The 14,481-nt window shown below is 36.3% G+C and overlaps 2 protein-coding genes across 2 annotated transcripts; both read left to right on the plus strand.

Annotated features, from left to right (window-relative positions):
* Positions 1-952: 952 nt before the first annotated feature.
* LOC101299562 (12-oxophytodienoate reductase 2-like) lies at positions 953-4,513 on the plus strand. The gene is made up of 5 exons (XM_004294467.1): positions 953-1,155; positions 2,450-2,590; positions 2,744-2,874; positions 3,173-3,349; positions 3,597-4,513. The coding sequence occupies exons 1-5, from the start codon at positions 1,085-1,087 to the stop codon at positions 4,199-4,201; spliced, it is 1,125 nt and encodes a 374-aa protein (XP_004294515.1). The 5' UTR covers positions 953-1,084; the 3' UTR covers positions 4,202-4,513.
* Positions 4,514-8,635: 4,122 nt separating this feature from the next.
* LOC101297812 (12-oxophytodienoate reductase 2-like) lies at positions 8,636-10,857 on the plus strand. The gene is made up of 5 exons (XM_004294461.1): positions 8,636-8,715; positions 9,004-9,144; positions 9,270-9,400; positions 9,699-9,875; positions 10,138-10,857. Exons 1-5 carry the CDS (start codon positions 8,645-8,647, stop codon positions 10,713-10,715), a joined length of 1,098 nt encoding a protein of 365 aa, XP_004294509.1. The 5' UTR covers positions 8,636-8,644; the 3' UTR covers positions 10,716-10,857.
* Positions 10,858-14,481: the final 3,624 nt, after the last annotated feature.

Consider the following 14,481-nt stretch of genomic DNA (forward strand, 5'->3'; position numbering starts at 1 on the left):
AAAAAAAAAAGTCATTTTGTTGCGTTTCTTTTCCTGAAAACTCCAACACAACGAGCTAAGACAAATTTTGCCCCCATACAGGTTTTGTTTCTCCCTCCGGCATTGTATTTATACCTATCGACATGAAAGATATTGTGAATGATAATTTAGTTTCGCACCATTTCAGTCCATGCTAGATAGAGATAAGAGAAGGAGACGCACAAAATTGATATAAAATTGAAAAGTTAAAAAGTTTTTTACATTAATAAAATTGAAATTATTCCTAACATATTTACCATTATTAACCAACCATTTTATTATCGGGAGACACCAACTGTTTGTGGATCCCAATTCACAATAATAAAATATTAATTATAACAAAATAATTAGTCATTTTTGATCTGATTACTTTTTGTTTCCCTTACCTATAAATGGGACACCTGGGGTTCACATTTTGAAATCAACTCATATTAAGTAACTTTTATTGATGCAACACATCAAATACGAGATCTGATAGAAAGCTGGGAGGGGTCCAGACCCCATCGGCCTTAGATGTAGTTCCGCCCCTGCCTTCAAGTGTTTCATTGTAGCTTGTGGCTATGCGAAGATGCAACTGATTGTATCCTTGTACAACATGAATTCAATAAAGATGACCTGTCTTTTAGCTATGTAATGATCATTATTCTTTCCGGCTTAAAATGAAAAATTTGAGACATTTTTTTTCTCTTAAAATAGAAAAAAAAAAAATACACAAAAAAAGAAGAAATTGTGCCAACAGGTGCACGACGTCACTCTGCTTCTGCATTTTCAATTTTCAAAGAAAGACAACATATTATGGCTACAAGTCAGCACTGGCAGCTCAGTGAACCACAAACCACGTAACTCCGCACGTCACTGAGCATCTAATCATCATTATACAAGCCCACGAGCTTCGGAAAAGCTAAAGCAGGACAGTGACAATGGACCCAATCGTTTCCAAGTAGCCGACTTTGTCTTCTAGTTCACTCTCAAACGTATATAGCCCAATTGTGTCTTCCATTCATTTCCAAACCAGAACAACTAGAGCTCCAACAGCTTGAAGTACCTAGATTGCAAGACCAGATAGATGGCTAACCAAGCTCCCACACTTCCTCTCCTTACTCCTTACAAGTTGGGAAAGTTTGATCTTTCTCACAGGTAAACTTTGCCTAAATCTTTGTCTCTCTGCATTTTTACATTGGTTGATTATTGCAGTGCCCAAGAACATGTTTTGCTTTTTCATCTTCCAAATTTCATTTGGGTCATAATATGATCTGGGTTTTAGTTTATAAATTGAGACCATTGTGTGTGTCAAAAGTCCAAATTGAACAACAATAAGAAAGTTTACTGCTTTAGTATAAATAAGTCTTGCGTTGTGATTGGTTTGAAATACTTGCTCAATCTTACTTTGCATTGCTAAGACCCAAAAAATTGTTGGGTTTGGTTGAATTTGTGTGTTGGGGATATGATTTGCATGATTTTGTCTGGGTTTGGTTCTGTAAACTTAGAAGACCAGGTGTTTGAGGGAAGTTCCAAATGAGAAAATGAGGAAATTGGAAATGTGCACTGCTTTTTGTGTATTGTAAATGAAATTCTTCACTGGTAGTCTAGCATCTTTTTAATCATGGGTTGTTTGTTCTTTTAGTGTGAGCGAACAATGGAGATGATAATCTTGAACCTTGATTCGCTGGGTCTGTACACTATTGTTTCTAGCATTAGCATATTCTCATCACTTCTAAATTTAGATGGCCAATAGTTTGGGGAAATCCCAATTAGTGAACAAGGACTGGAAAAAGTTGACTGCTTTTGTGATTTCTCAAATTAGTTTAGCTATGGTCTTTGGTTGTGGATTAGCTTAGCTTACATTACATCAGCGGTAATATTTTTGTAGTAGTTTAGCATCTTCTGCCACCATGCATTTGTTCGATCTTTAAGTTTGTGTGAACAATGGAGGCCATACTTTCAAACCTTGGACATATCAAAAATCTAAAGTCAGTGTTATTTGTGTAATTGGAACACTGCACATAGTATATGTGGTCAGCGGTAAAAGGACAGAAATTAGAATCAATAAGCTTCACATCTTGAAACAAATTGTCTGCATATCTGATTAGTAAGACGACACATCAGACGGGGATAGTACATGTGCAAGGTGTGAAGCGGGGAAGGGTTTATTACAACTGAACTATGCCGCTTTGAATTCATCGTTGAATTTCTTTTTTAATTGCAGTTGATAAATATGTGTCCTTCTTGAGCATTTCATTATCTGTTTTATGTTTGGTAATGTTTCATATTTTGTTCGGCTAAGATAATTTGATAATTTTCTGTCGCTAGTTATGTTAGGTCTTTTAAACTTATCACTGCTCATGTAGATGTAATTCCATAAAAACTGCCTATGTCTTGAAGAAACTATTGATGGTTATTGATAAGTGTTTACTTTGTTTATCCATTCCAGAGTTGTTTTAGCACCATTGACTAGACAGAGATCATACAGAAATGTTCCCCAGCCACATGCCATCTTATATTACTCTCAGAGAACATCCAAAGGGGGTCTTCTCATAAGTGAAGCCACTGGAGTTTCAGACACAGCACAAGGGTAACTTAATCATAAAGAATAGCTATCATGTTTCTTTCTGTAAAATTCTAAATCACAAGATGCATTAGAATTTTTTTTTGGTCGAAGATGCAGTAGAATTTGCAATTTCCCCATTTCAAAACTTGACACTTGTTGTTTCTTTTGTATATTAAGGTATCCAGATACTCCTGGTATATGGACCAAGGAGCAAGTTGAAGCATGGAAACCCATTGTCAATGCTGTACATGCTAAAGGGGGTATCTTCATCTGTCAGATTTGGCATGTCGGGAGGGTTTCAAATAGTGGTGCGTCCCTGACTTATACATTTATGACATGACTTTATCATGGAAACCCATGCGTGTAGTGACTTATTAGACTAGTGATACATGATTATGTTTGATTGGGTCCAGAGAACCTGCATGCATAGTATCTGTATTATACCGAACGATCTAAAACCTATCCTTTTATAAACATCTTTTTCAGTAATATTATTATTTATCAACGTTGCTTCTGTTATGGGGTTGCTGTATATCAATGAATTTAATATTTCTTCAATATAATCTGTTGTGTTCTCATAGTGATTCTATCCCTCTTTGCTTATAGGCTATCAGCCGAATGGGCAAGCTCCAATCTCTTCTACTGACAAGCCCCTAACCCCCCAGATACGAGCTAATGGCATTGATGTTGCGCAATTCACACCTCCAAGACGATTAAGGACAGATGAAATTCCTCAAATTGTCAATGATTTTAGACTTGCTGCAAGGAATGCAATGGAAGCTGGTAATATTTGTTCAAGTTAAATATGAAATAAATTTACATGGTCCATTTACAGAAACGTATTATATCAAAGTGGGGTGCCAATAGTATCTTGTTTGAGGATGAAAAAAATGTAGTGGAAAATATCAATTTCTTACTTTTACTATGTTATATGATAAATAAATTATCATGGTCTCTTTGTATATGTTTTTGGTGATGACAAGTTTCACAAGTTTTCAATACACTAATGTTATTTTTTTATGATTTTCAGGCTTTGATGGGGTTGAAATCCATGGCGCCCATGGCTACCTAATCGATCAATTTTTAAAAGATGAAGTAAATGATCGAACAGACCAATATGGTGGGTCTCTAGAAAACCGTTGCCGATTTGCACTAGACATTGTTGAAGCTATTGTCAACGAGATAGGAGCAGATAAAGTTGGAATTAGATTATCTCCATTTGCCAACTATATGGAATCCGGAGATTCTAATCCAAAGGAATTGGGACTCTATCTAGCCAATGCCTTGAACAAATATGGAATCCTGTACTGCCACATGGTTGAGCCAAGAATGAAGACAGTTGGAGAAAAGTTTGAATGTCCCCACAGTCTTGTACCCATGAGAAAGGCTTTTAATGGTACCTTCATTGCTGCTGGTGGTTTTGACAGGGACGATGGGAACAATGCTGTTGCTGAAGGCCGTGCAGATCTTATAGCTTTCGGTCGTTGGTTCTTAGCTAATCCGGACTTGCCAAAGAGATTTGAGCTCAATGCTCCTTTAAACAAGTACAACAGAGATACTTTCTACATATCTGATCCGGTTCTTGGTTACACTGATTATCCATTTCTCGACAGCAATGCTCGAGTATCCAGCTGAGTATGGAAGCTTGAACCCTTATACTTTATTCCTGCATTGGTCTGCTTTAAAGTTTTTGTGTTACTTTTCTTTCCCAGCATCTACACCTAAAAAAATATAAGTAGCAAATACAAAGTTGCCGAGGCTGGTTAACCAGACTGTAGAGTTCTCAATTCTTGTAGTGTGGCTGGTTGATATTGCAAGTCGTTGTACTCTGCAAGTGCGGGGTCAAGTGTCTTATTGTAGATTGTTGCTACGTGAAGATGCAAACTGAATGTAGCCCCTTGTACAAGATGAATTCAATAAAAATGGCCTGTCGTTTGACATGTACCAACTGCTGGATCTCCTGTTAAACAAAATGAGATGGTGAAGATGAATTTCTGTATATTGCAATAGCATATCAACAGTACAAGGCTAACTAATATATACAAGATAGAGCTAAAATCTCTCTAGCCTTAATGTTAATTGTGTTTAGATCCACAAATCAATCCTATCACATATTTGGATGCCAACTACAGATAAATGCATATCAGCAACATGAATGCAGATTTTCCTTTAATACCTATACCTGTTTTTGTGTATCTTAATGATGAGAATCATTGAGAGATACCTGACTAACCTGAGGAAACAATGACTTATGAACTTTGCTGTTGACTGTGACATTGCCTTGCAAGTGAAAATACATTACAAGTTGCATGATCACGATTCATCATCATCTTATTAGATCAAACCGCTGTATGAAGATCAAGTTTTATCTTTCCTGGTGATTGGTGAGCTTGTAGAGTTGTAGCCAAGCTTTTACTTTGATAGAATTATGGATTGTGAATTTGGGCAGGTCTAGAGTGTGTAGATGGTGAAGAAGGCATGGAATTATCTCTTCCAGATTCCAGACACACATGTACAAGTTCTAATTATTTCACAGGTAGATTTTCCTCTTCAATCTCTACTCCTTGGTTGAACTGTAGTTTCCCCTGAAACTGTAAGAGCTTGGGACATTTCATTTTCTGAGGAACTGCCATCTTCTCTGCTTGTTGGCAATTCCTGGATTGTTTTAGGCAATTAGGAACGTTAGGTGGGGATTATACTGGATAAGTAGGCAATTTTTGGTTACTGTTGCCTACTGAAGGTATAAAGACAGACCTGGGTATTTTATTCATATTTTCTTAGACAAAACGAAAAAATAAACCAACCAAATAAATCAGTGAACTGTTACATGTCTGCTCTCAAGCTTCCACTACTCCTCATTTTATTCCATACAAATTGGGAAAGTTCAATCTTTTTCATAGGCAGTTAGTGTTCTGTGCGTTTCACATTGTATTGGGTCATTCTGTTGGTACGTGCAGGAATCACCCATACGACTAATGGCCTTGTCATGCTGCAAATGAGGTTTCTCTATTTAGAAGCAAGTCATTCCGGAAAGTCCCACTTGGCTAAAAAGCACAAATGGGTTTAGTGTTCTGTAAGTTTTAGTTTACTGGCTTGTTTATTTTGTTGTGTTTGTCAAATGTAGTCTATCATTCACTACACATTTATTCAAAAGGCAACTGAAAAGTCGTCGAGTATTATTCGACAGGATATATATGATGCAACTTCACTTCTACCCCTCTATGTATATAGATACCTCATTTGCAAAAAGCATTTTATAGTTGCATGAAGAAGAGTGCATATCCAACTGTGTGATTGTTCTTACTGATCTTGTTGTTGTTGTCATGGGATCAGAGTGTTTTGTTGATTAATTGATAATTTGGTGATATGATTATGAGAGGCCGACGATCCCGGCAAGGATGGCGGAGAAGCGGAGGAGGAAGAGGCCGTAATGGGTGTTGCCATTAGGTTTAGGGGAGGTGGGTAAGGAGACGAAGGTGGTCGTAATGACGGAGATATCGGAGATTGGGGCGGCCGAGTTTGGGTTGGAGAAAGGGAAAGAGAAGAGACCGGGTTTGGAGTTGGGCCGGGTTTGGATTTTGGGTTGGTTTTGTGTTTGAGGTTTGAGGTTTGAGGTTTAGAGTTCGGGGTCTTGGGGTTTACGGTTGGAAATGAAAACGAAAATGAAATTTCTATATACTAGATCATTTTTAGAGAAGATATAGATTATTATTTTTTGAACAGGGACTAAACGGCCGTCTTCATGCCTTAACCATTAACGAAACCATTGAATACAAGGGGGGATATAAAGTCTAAATCCCAAATTACCTAAACATCCCGAAATAATAACAGGAGTTTTCAATTCTATGCATTCTAACAAACACTATTTATTAAGGAGTGCATCATTCGCTACTCTATTTGTTTTACAGTTTTGGCGATATGCCGAAAAGACAATGCTCATGAGGACCCATAAGTTGCCACTGGAAAATATTATCAGTGACACTGAGTTTCATCTCGTCATTAAGAGGCTGCGACCATTTTGATGAAGCAAGAAACTCTATCACAAAATTCTTTTTCATTTTTTAGAGAATGAACGAAATTTTATCTTTCCGATGGAGTGAATTTTTTTTTTTTATTTCAATGGGCTTTATTTATCAAAAGAAAAAAAGCATACCAATAATAAAAGAAATAAATAAACTAAATTAAATTGTTATAATAAAGCGGTGTGTAGATAAATGGCTAAGATCACTCTATTACAAAATTCTTTTTCACTCGGTAATTTTTGTGATTTGAAACTTACAAATTTTAATCAACAACTCTGGGATTTGAAAAATACTGTGAAATTTTAAATATACTTCAAATTTTTACATGGATTCTTTTCCATGCTTACATTGGAAGTTGGAATTTTTATTTTCATATATTTATGACGGTATAACTTGTTTAGTATGTTATATGCAAATGTATATAATTGTGAACCAACTATACAGAGAAAGCAAATTTTTCGAAACTCTTGAGAAATAAGATGTGTTCGAAATAGTGAAATACAATTAGGGTTGAAAAATCAAAAGTTTCCGTTTTTAAACCCTGATAAAAACAGTCAACTCCTAAGGGGAGCCTAACCACTGGAGGGACAATTCAACAAAAAAAAATAAAAATTCATGGGATCATAAATCTCATATATACGAGCTTTTTTTTCGAAAGGGAAATTTTATTTACACATTCTATTTTTCTTAATACACACCTCTTTCTCTTTTTTTGCCACATTTTCCCTATTTTTTCCTCTTTTACCCTTCTCTCACATAGTCTGCAACTTCGTCTTTATGATCTATGCTCTGCAGCATCAGAAACACAACAACTCCATCTCTTAGTGTTGAACCCCATCTCTTTCCTTATGGAACTCTACAATCTCGTTATCTTGGGATAATTATGGTTGACGAATTCAATTTGACAAACCTCATATACATAATCCGATTAATCCCCAATAAGTTGCTGTTCTAAACCTAAATGTGTATATATAAACATCATATCTCCATATCTTTGTAAATTAGTTTCAGCATGCTTTGCTAATCCTATATTCACTTGCAAGCTTATGAGCTTTAGAAAGATGATTCATTTGTTTAAGCAATGGTTTTTTTTTTTCCTTATCATTCAGTATGGCACTACGCTCATATATGGCCATATAAAAATACATAATACTCTTGGTATGATAAACATTATCATCACAAATGAGTACTAGTAAGATGGAATGATTACTTGCCGGCAGCCCTCCAATCTAAAGTCATTAGATTGTATGGAGTTAGATATATGCTGTTAGTTTTTCATTGAAAGAAGAGGGTAAAACGGTGATTTATGAATTTATAAAAATAGGGGTTTGTATGTAAGAATTAGTGATGTGTTAATAAAATTTCTCTTTTCGAAAACAGAAAAGAAAAAAAAGAAAATAAGGTCTCGCATATTTAAGGTCGACCGATTGGATGAGAGGCGTAACAAATCGCGCATGCATGGAACTTGGAGAGAGATCGAAGACGAGGAGACTCAGCGGTCTTCTGCGTTTTCCGGCTACGTTTCGGTCTACTCAAAGCGGAGGAGGAAACCCAGATATCAAAAGGCAAAACCCATGTTGATGGTGTTGGGAGAAACCCAAAAATCATGCAGACCCTTTCTCACCCTAATTGGCCTACTAACAGTTACAGAAACTTAAACCCCACCAATCTTCTCTTCTTCTCCTTCCTCGAACTTGTACAGCCAACACCACCACCACATAATTGAAGACCAACATCCCCGGAGGACGAAGGGAATTATAACAGCCACAACCGATTGCGTCTGTGGCTTGGGTCCTGCAAGCTGATCCACGTGTTGAAATGAACGGTCAGGATGCCTAGTCGTGCATAGAATAGTCTTCGGTAAACGACGTCACTCTCTGCTTCGGCATTTTCAATTTTCAATTTTCAAAGAAAGAGAACATAACTTTGTGTCCAAGTATCCGACTTTGTCTTCTAGTTCACTCTCAAACGTATAAAAAGATTAAAAACCCAATGGTTTCTTCCATTCCTTAACAGAACTACTGAAACTCGAACAACTTGATTGAATATTAGATAGATGGCTAACCAAGCTCCCACACTTCCTCTCCTTACCCCCTACAAGTTGGGAAAGTTCGATCTTTCTCACAGGTAGGCTTTGCTTAAATCTTTGTCTCTCTGCATTTTTACTATGCCGCTTTGAATTCATCGTTGAATTTCTTTTTTAATTGCAATTGATAAATATGTGTCCTTCTTGAGCATTTCATTATCTGTTTTATGTTTGGTAATGTTTCATATTTTGTTCGGCTTAGCTAGTTATGCTAGCTCTTTCAAACTTGTCACCGGTCATGTAGATGTAATCCCATAGATACTGTCTATGTCTTGAAGAAAGTATTGATGGTTGTATTGATAAGTGTTTACTTTGTTTATCCATTCCAGAATTGTTTTAGCACCATTGACTAGATCGAGATCATACGGAAATGTTCCCCAGCCGCATGCCATCCTATATTACTCTCAGAGAACATCCAAAGGGGGTCTTCTCATAAGTGAAGCCACTGGAGTTTCAGACACAGCACAAGGGTAACTTAATCATAAAGAATAGCTATCATGTTTCTTTCTGTAAAACTCTAAATCACAAGATGCAGTAGAATTTGCAATTTCCCCATTTCAAAACTTGACACTTGTTGTTTCTTTTGTATATTAAGGTATCCAGATACTCCTGGTATATGGACCAAGGAGCAAGTTGAAGCATGGAAACCCATTGTCAATGCTGTACATGCTAAAGGGGGTATCTTCATCTGTCAGATTTGGCATGTCGGGAGGGTTTCAAATAGTGGTGCGTCCCTGACTTATACATTTATGACATGACTTTATCATGGAAACCCATGCGTGTAGTGACTTATTAGACTAGTGATACATGATTATGTTTGATTGGGTCCAGAGAACCTGCATGCATAGTATCTGTATTATACCGAACGATCTAAAACCTATCCTTTTATAAACATCTTTTTCAGTAATATTATTATTTATCAACGTTGCTTCTGCTATGGGGTTGCTGTATATCAATGAATTTAATATTTCTTCAATATAATCTGTTGTGTTCTCATAGTGATTCTATCCCTCTTTGCTTATAGGCTATCAGCCGAATGGGCAAGCTCCAGTCTCTTCTACTGACAAGCCCCTAACCCCCCAGATACGAGGTAATGGCATTGACGTTGCGCAGTTCACACCTCCAAGACGATTAAGGACAGATGAAATTCCTCAAATTGTCAATGATTTTAGACTTGCTGCAAGGAATGCAATGGAAGCTGGTAATATTTGTTTAAGTTAAATATGAAATAAATTTACATGTCCTTTTACTAAAACGTATTATATCAAAGTGGGGTGCCAATAATATCTTGTTTGAGGATGAAAAAAAAAATGTAGTGGAAAATATCAATTTCTTACTTTTACTATGTTATTTGATCAATAAAATATCATGGTCTCTTTGTTTCAATTCAGTTATTGGGTGATGAAATGTTTCAAAAATATTCAGTAACACCAATGTTATTGTTTGTTGATATCGATTTTCAGGCTTTGATGGGGTTGAAATCCATGGCGCCCATGGCTACCTAATCGAACAATTTTTAAAAGATGAAGTAAATGATCGAACAGACCAATATGGTGGGTCTCTAGAAAACCGTTGCCGATTTGCACTAGACATTGTTGAAGCTGTTGTCAACGAGATAGGAGCAGATAAAGTTGGAATTAGATTCTCTCCATTTTCCGACTATATGGAATCCGGAGATTCTAAGCCAAAGGAGTTGGGACTTTATCTAGCCAATGCCTTAAACAAGTATGGGATCCTGTACTGCCACATGTTTGAGCCAAGAGAGAAAATTGAATGTCCCCACAGTCTTGTACCCATGAGAAAGGCTTTTAATGGTACCTTCATTGCTACTGGTGGTTTTGACAGGGAAGAAGGGAACAATGCTGTGGCTGAAGGCCGTGCAAATCTTATAGCTTTTGGTCGTTGGTTCTTAGCTAATCCAGATTTGCCAAAGAGATTTGAGCTTAATGCTCCTTTAAACAAGTACAACAGGGATACTTTCTACACATCTGATCCAGTTCTTGGTTACACTGATTATCCATTTCTCGACAGCAGTGCTTGAGTATCCAGCTGAGTATGGAAGCTTGAACCCTTATACTTTAGTCCTGCACTAGACAGGCAGCCCGCGCGTTGCTGCGGGGTATGAAGCAGTTGATGAGCTTTCATTTTGTAATTTCAACTTGAGTAACAATCATAAGTTTTTGATTTTTTTGAGTTCTGTCCATTTTAGGATCAGCGGGGAAAAACACAAAATCTAAAAACCATAGTCTAGTTCAGCTACATAAATCAAAATTACATCACACTAAATAACAATTGTTTCAGGCTTGTTTTTAAAATTCAGAATTGCAAAACATAAGTAGATAAAGCAGCAAAATGCATGTGCATCCATTCATCCTGTGTCTTCAAGTATCTGTTGGTTAACCTGTGTTACAGTGAGCACTCATGTGTATCAGCAGTGGTCAAACAAAAAGAGAGCCTATATTCGTAAACTATATAACTGTACATTGACCTAGAAGATTGTACGTAAATATAAAACAAATTAAATCTCTCATGAAAGCTAAATAACTGACGTTTATAATTCATTGACCATACATAAATTTTGTGAGCCAGAGATATAATTTTAGTGGGAAACTTCACAAACTAATGAAAGAAGAAAGTTGAGGCTAGAAGATTCAATTACTTTGACACTTAATAGTGGAGGAAAAGAAAAAAGCAGATTGACTTGTGTATTAAGTTTTTTGAGACGAAGGGCAATTGTTTATATGGAGAAGTAACACTAATGCCTTCTTCTATGGATGATGAGTTATTATGTGTCCCTAATGCTAATCGATACAGAATAGCAATCTAACCTAAAAACTTTTTAACCGTTGTCATTGAGAACCTTAAAGACCAAATGCCAAGCAGTTTCACTAATCTCCTTGAGCTTCCAAATATTTGTTGTGTCAAACGCTTCAATAATCACAGATTTTACTTGTTATGCTCCATGTTTCTGGTGAGGCCATTCTGTCAAGAATGCACAACTACTTAGTAAAACTTATGATATATCAATATAGTTATATACAAACTTAGTAAAACTTATGATATATCAATATAGTTATATACAAACATATATAATATCAGCGCTATACATATGTAATACAATGTTTTGTTATACCATGATATTGAGTTGTGTTAAAATGGAATAGGAAAGGAGGGATTTGATAAGAAACTGATCTTAAGTTGCCATTCTCACATAATCTTAACTTTCCCTATATAAGAAACTGATTGAAGAAAAGTACTTGTCATTTTCTCTACTTTTTTTTTTTTGTTCGATCAATAAAAGACCCAAGCGCTATCAACTCACTTTCCCTTTCCAAGGAAAAACCACAGTTGCTAACTTTTTACTTCTAGTGTCAATAATCCATTATGTCAAAGGCACCCAAACATTGAAGGAGCTCCCTAAAGTTTAGAGATTCCAACTGAAATTTTAACTAAATTTGTCATTTTGGCACTAATACCTTATGCAATACTTGTTTCGATTACTACTCTTAGTGCGACTTTTAGATCATCAAATCAAAACACAGAAAAATACATTAGAAAATTGGCCTATTCTCCCTACAAAAATTATCTAAAGAAAACTTCAGTGATGTAGGGAAAAAAAAAAAAAAAAAAAACTTAAAAAATACAACAAGAACCAAGACTAAAAAATTTACAAAGAAGCAAAACGACAGAGAGATGAGAACCTATAACTCTGAGGCTTTAAAGTGTTGTAAGAACTGAGCTGAATCTGCTACTGCTGCTGCTGGCAGTGATAGGCTTTTGAACCCAAGAATCGGAATCTTTCCCATCTTCTATGCTTATGTTGTCCTTTGTGTCATCATCTTCTTCTTCACAGTCAATGAAAAAACTGTGATCCGACACCAAGTTCTTCATCTCTTTATTCAAATCGTCCTCTCAAATACTTACCCTTCTGCAAAATTCACCCATAAATCAATCATAGTTGTCTTAAGATATAAAGGGCCAATTATCAGACTTGAAAACAATGCTTTCTATATTGACCCTAATGAACTCAAGAATTCATGCTCTTAAAAAATATTTAGGCAGAGAGCTTTGACACATTAAAAAAAAAAGTTAACTACACTAATGAATGTTTCAATCAATGAGTCCATAAAGCTCACAATTTCAGGTACAATAAAAAAAAAATTAGGCAGAGAGCTTTGAAGACTCATTCAGCAAGCTCTCTAACTCATGACAGTCAAAAGCTAAAGCTGTTTATAGATACTTTACAGAGAAGTAAATAGAGCAAAGACATGTACGCCAGTTTGAAAACGATAAAACCTATATAAACTATATTGTACTTGTAGATCAGTTATCTATGAATCAATTCAAAACAAAACCAACCACATCCATTAAACTTGAAATATTAAGAAAACAAACACTTTAATAGCAGAAGAGAAACACAAATCCTCATACCTATCTTATGGCGTATTGTCTAGAAGCCCAAATCTTGAAACCTCAACTGCAAAAAAAAAGAAAAGGAAAAAAAAAAAAACCAATGAGAAATCTTAGGAAAATCTTCATCACCAGTGTGTTAGATGAAAACAACAGATCAAAAACCCAATATCACAACCCTAAACTCCTGCACCATAGAACCCCAAATCAGTCATAGAAACCCGAAATCTTATTTTGACAAAAAAAAATGCAGAATGAAAAAATAAAAGTGAAATTGAAACCTGAAAACGAATAATGAAGCCCTCCCCTTGATCGATGTAGACTCGTTGATCTTCTGAATCCCATAACCTGCAAAACAGCAATGTTGTCCTAGAAACTCCTGGTGAAATGTTGTCCTAGAAACTCCTGGTGAAACAGAACCAAATTGCTTTTAAGTAACTTGAAAAATACTGCTGGACAGAAACTATCTATTTCTTTGCATAAACTCAGTGGTGTTATGTACACCAAACAGCTAGAGGCCATTTTCATGCTTTCGCAAACCAATTCCATAGATCTACTGATCAAGAGCTGCACAGACTCAATGACGATATATCAAGCTATACCACTATGATCATAAACTGAATAGATCAACATTGGCACAACTCATATCCATATAGAAAACAGGATATCCAAGCCGGAATCAAACAGAGAATTCGAAACCCTAAATAAAACGGAGCATAATCAAATTTCTGAATTGAAAACCGAAATTGTATACCTGCGATAAGACTGGGCTGAGGGAAAGCGGAAGGAGCGGGGCGGAAAACAGGGAGGGGCGTGGCGGCGGGGGTGGGGGCAGAAAAGTGCTCGAATCTGAATAAAAAAAAGGGCAAGCAGATCAGGCGAAAGAGAGAAGGAGAGGGAAGAGAGCGGAGAGGAGTCTGGGTTCTCTTCGTTCTCTCCCTCTCTCACCTGACGTTTTGCATGGCTGATCGAGAAGCATCTGGAGCAAAACAGGAAAGGGCAGTATCGGAATTGCACAGCACAATAATAAGGGCAAAATCCAGAAATATATACAAAGCGGAGACAGAGGTCGAGAGAGATCGAGAGGGATATACAAAGCGACGAAATGGAGCCCGAGCCCAAAACTGTTTTTTACTGTATATGTACAGTAAATCAATGTAGATAAACAGTGATCAACAAATAGATATATAGTAAATTAGACTGCTTTAAAGTTTTCTTGTTACTCCTTTCTCACGGTATCTACACATAAAAATGATAATAGTAAATACCAAGTTGCAGAGCCAGGTTAACCAGACCGTACGTAGAGTTGTCTATTGGTACAGTGTGGCTGTAGCCGTTTAATATTGTAAGTTGTGGTTTATTCCAAAAAAAAAAAAAATATATATATATATATACAA

The sequence above is a fragment of the Fragaria vesca genome, linkage group LG3 (assembly GCF_000184155.1).
Source record: "Fragaria vesca subsp. vesca linkage group LG3, FraVesHawaii_1.0, whole genome shotgun sequence".
Classification (NCBI taxonomy): Eukaryota; Viridiplantae; Streptophyta; class Magnoliopsida; order Rosales; family Rosaceae; genus Fragaria; species Fragaria vesca.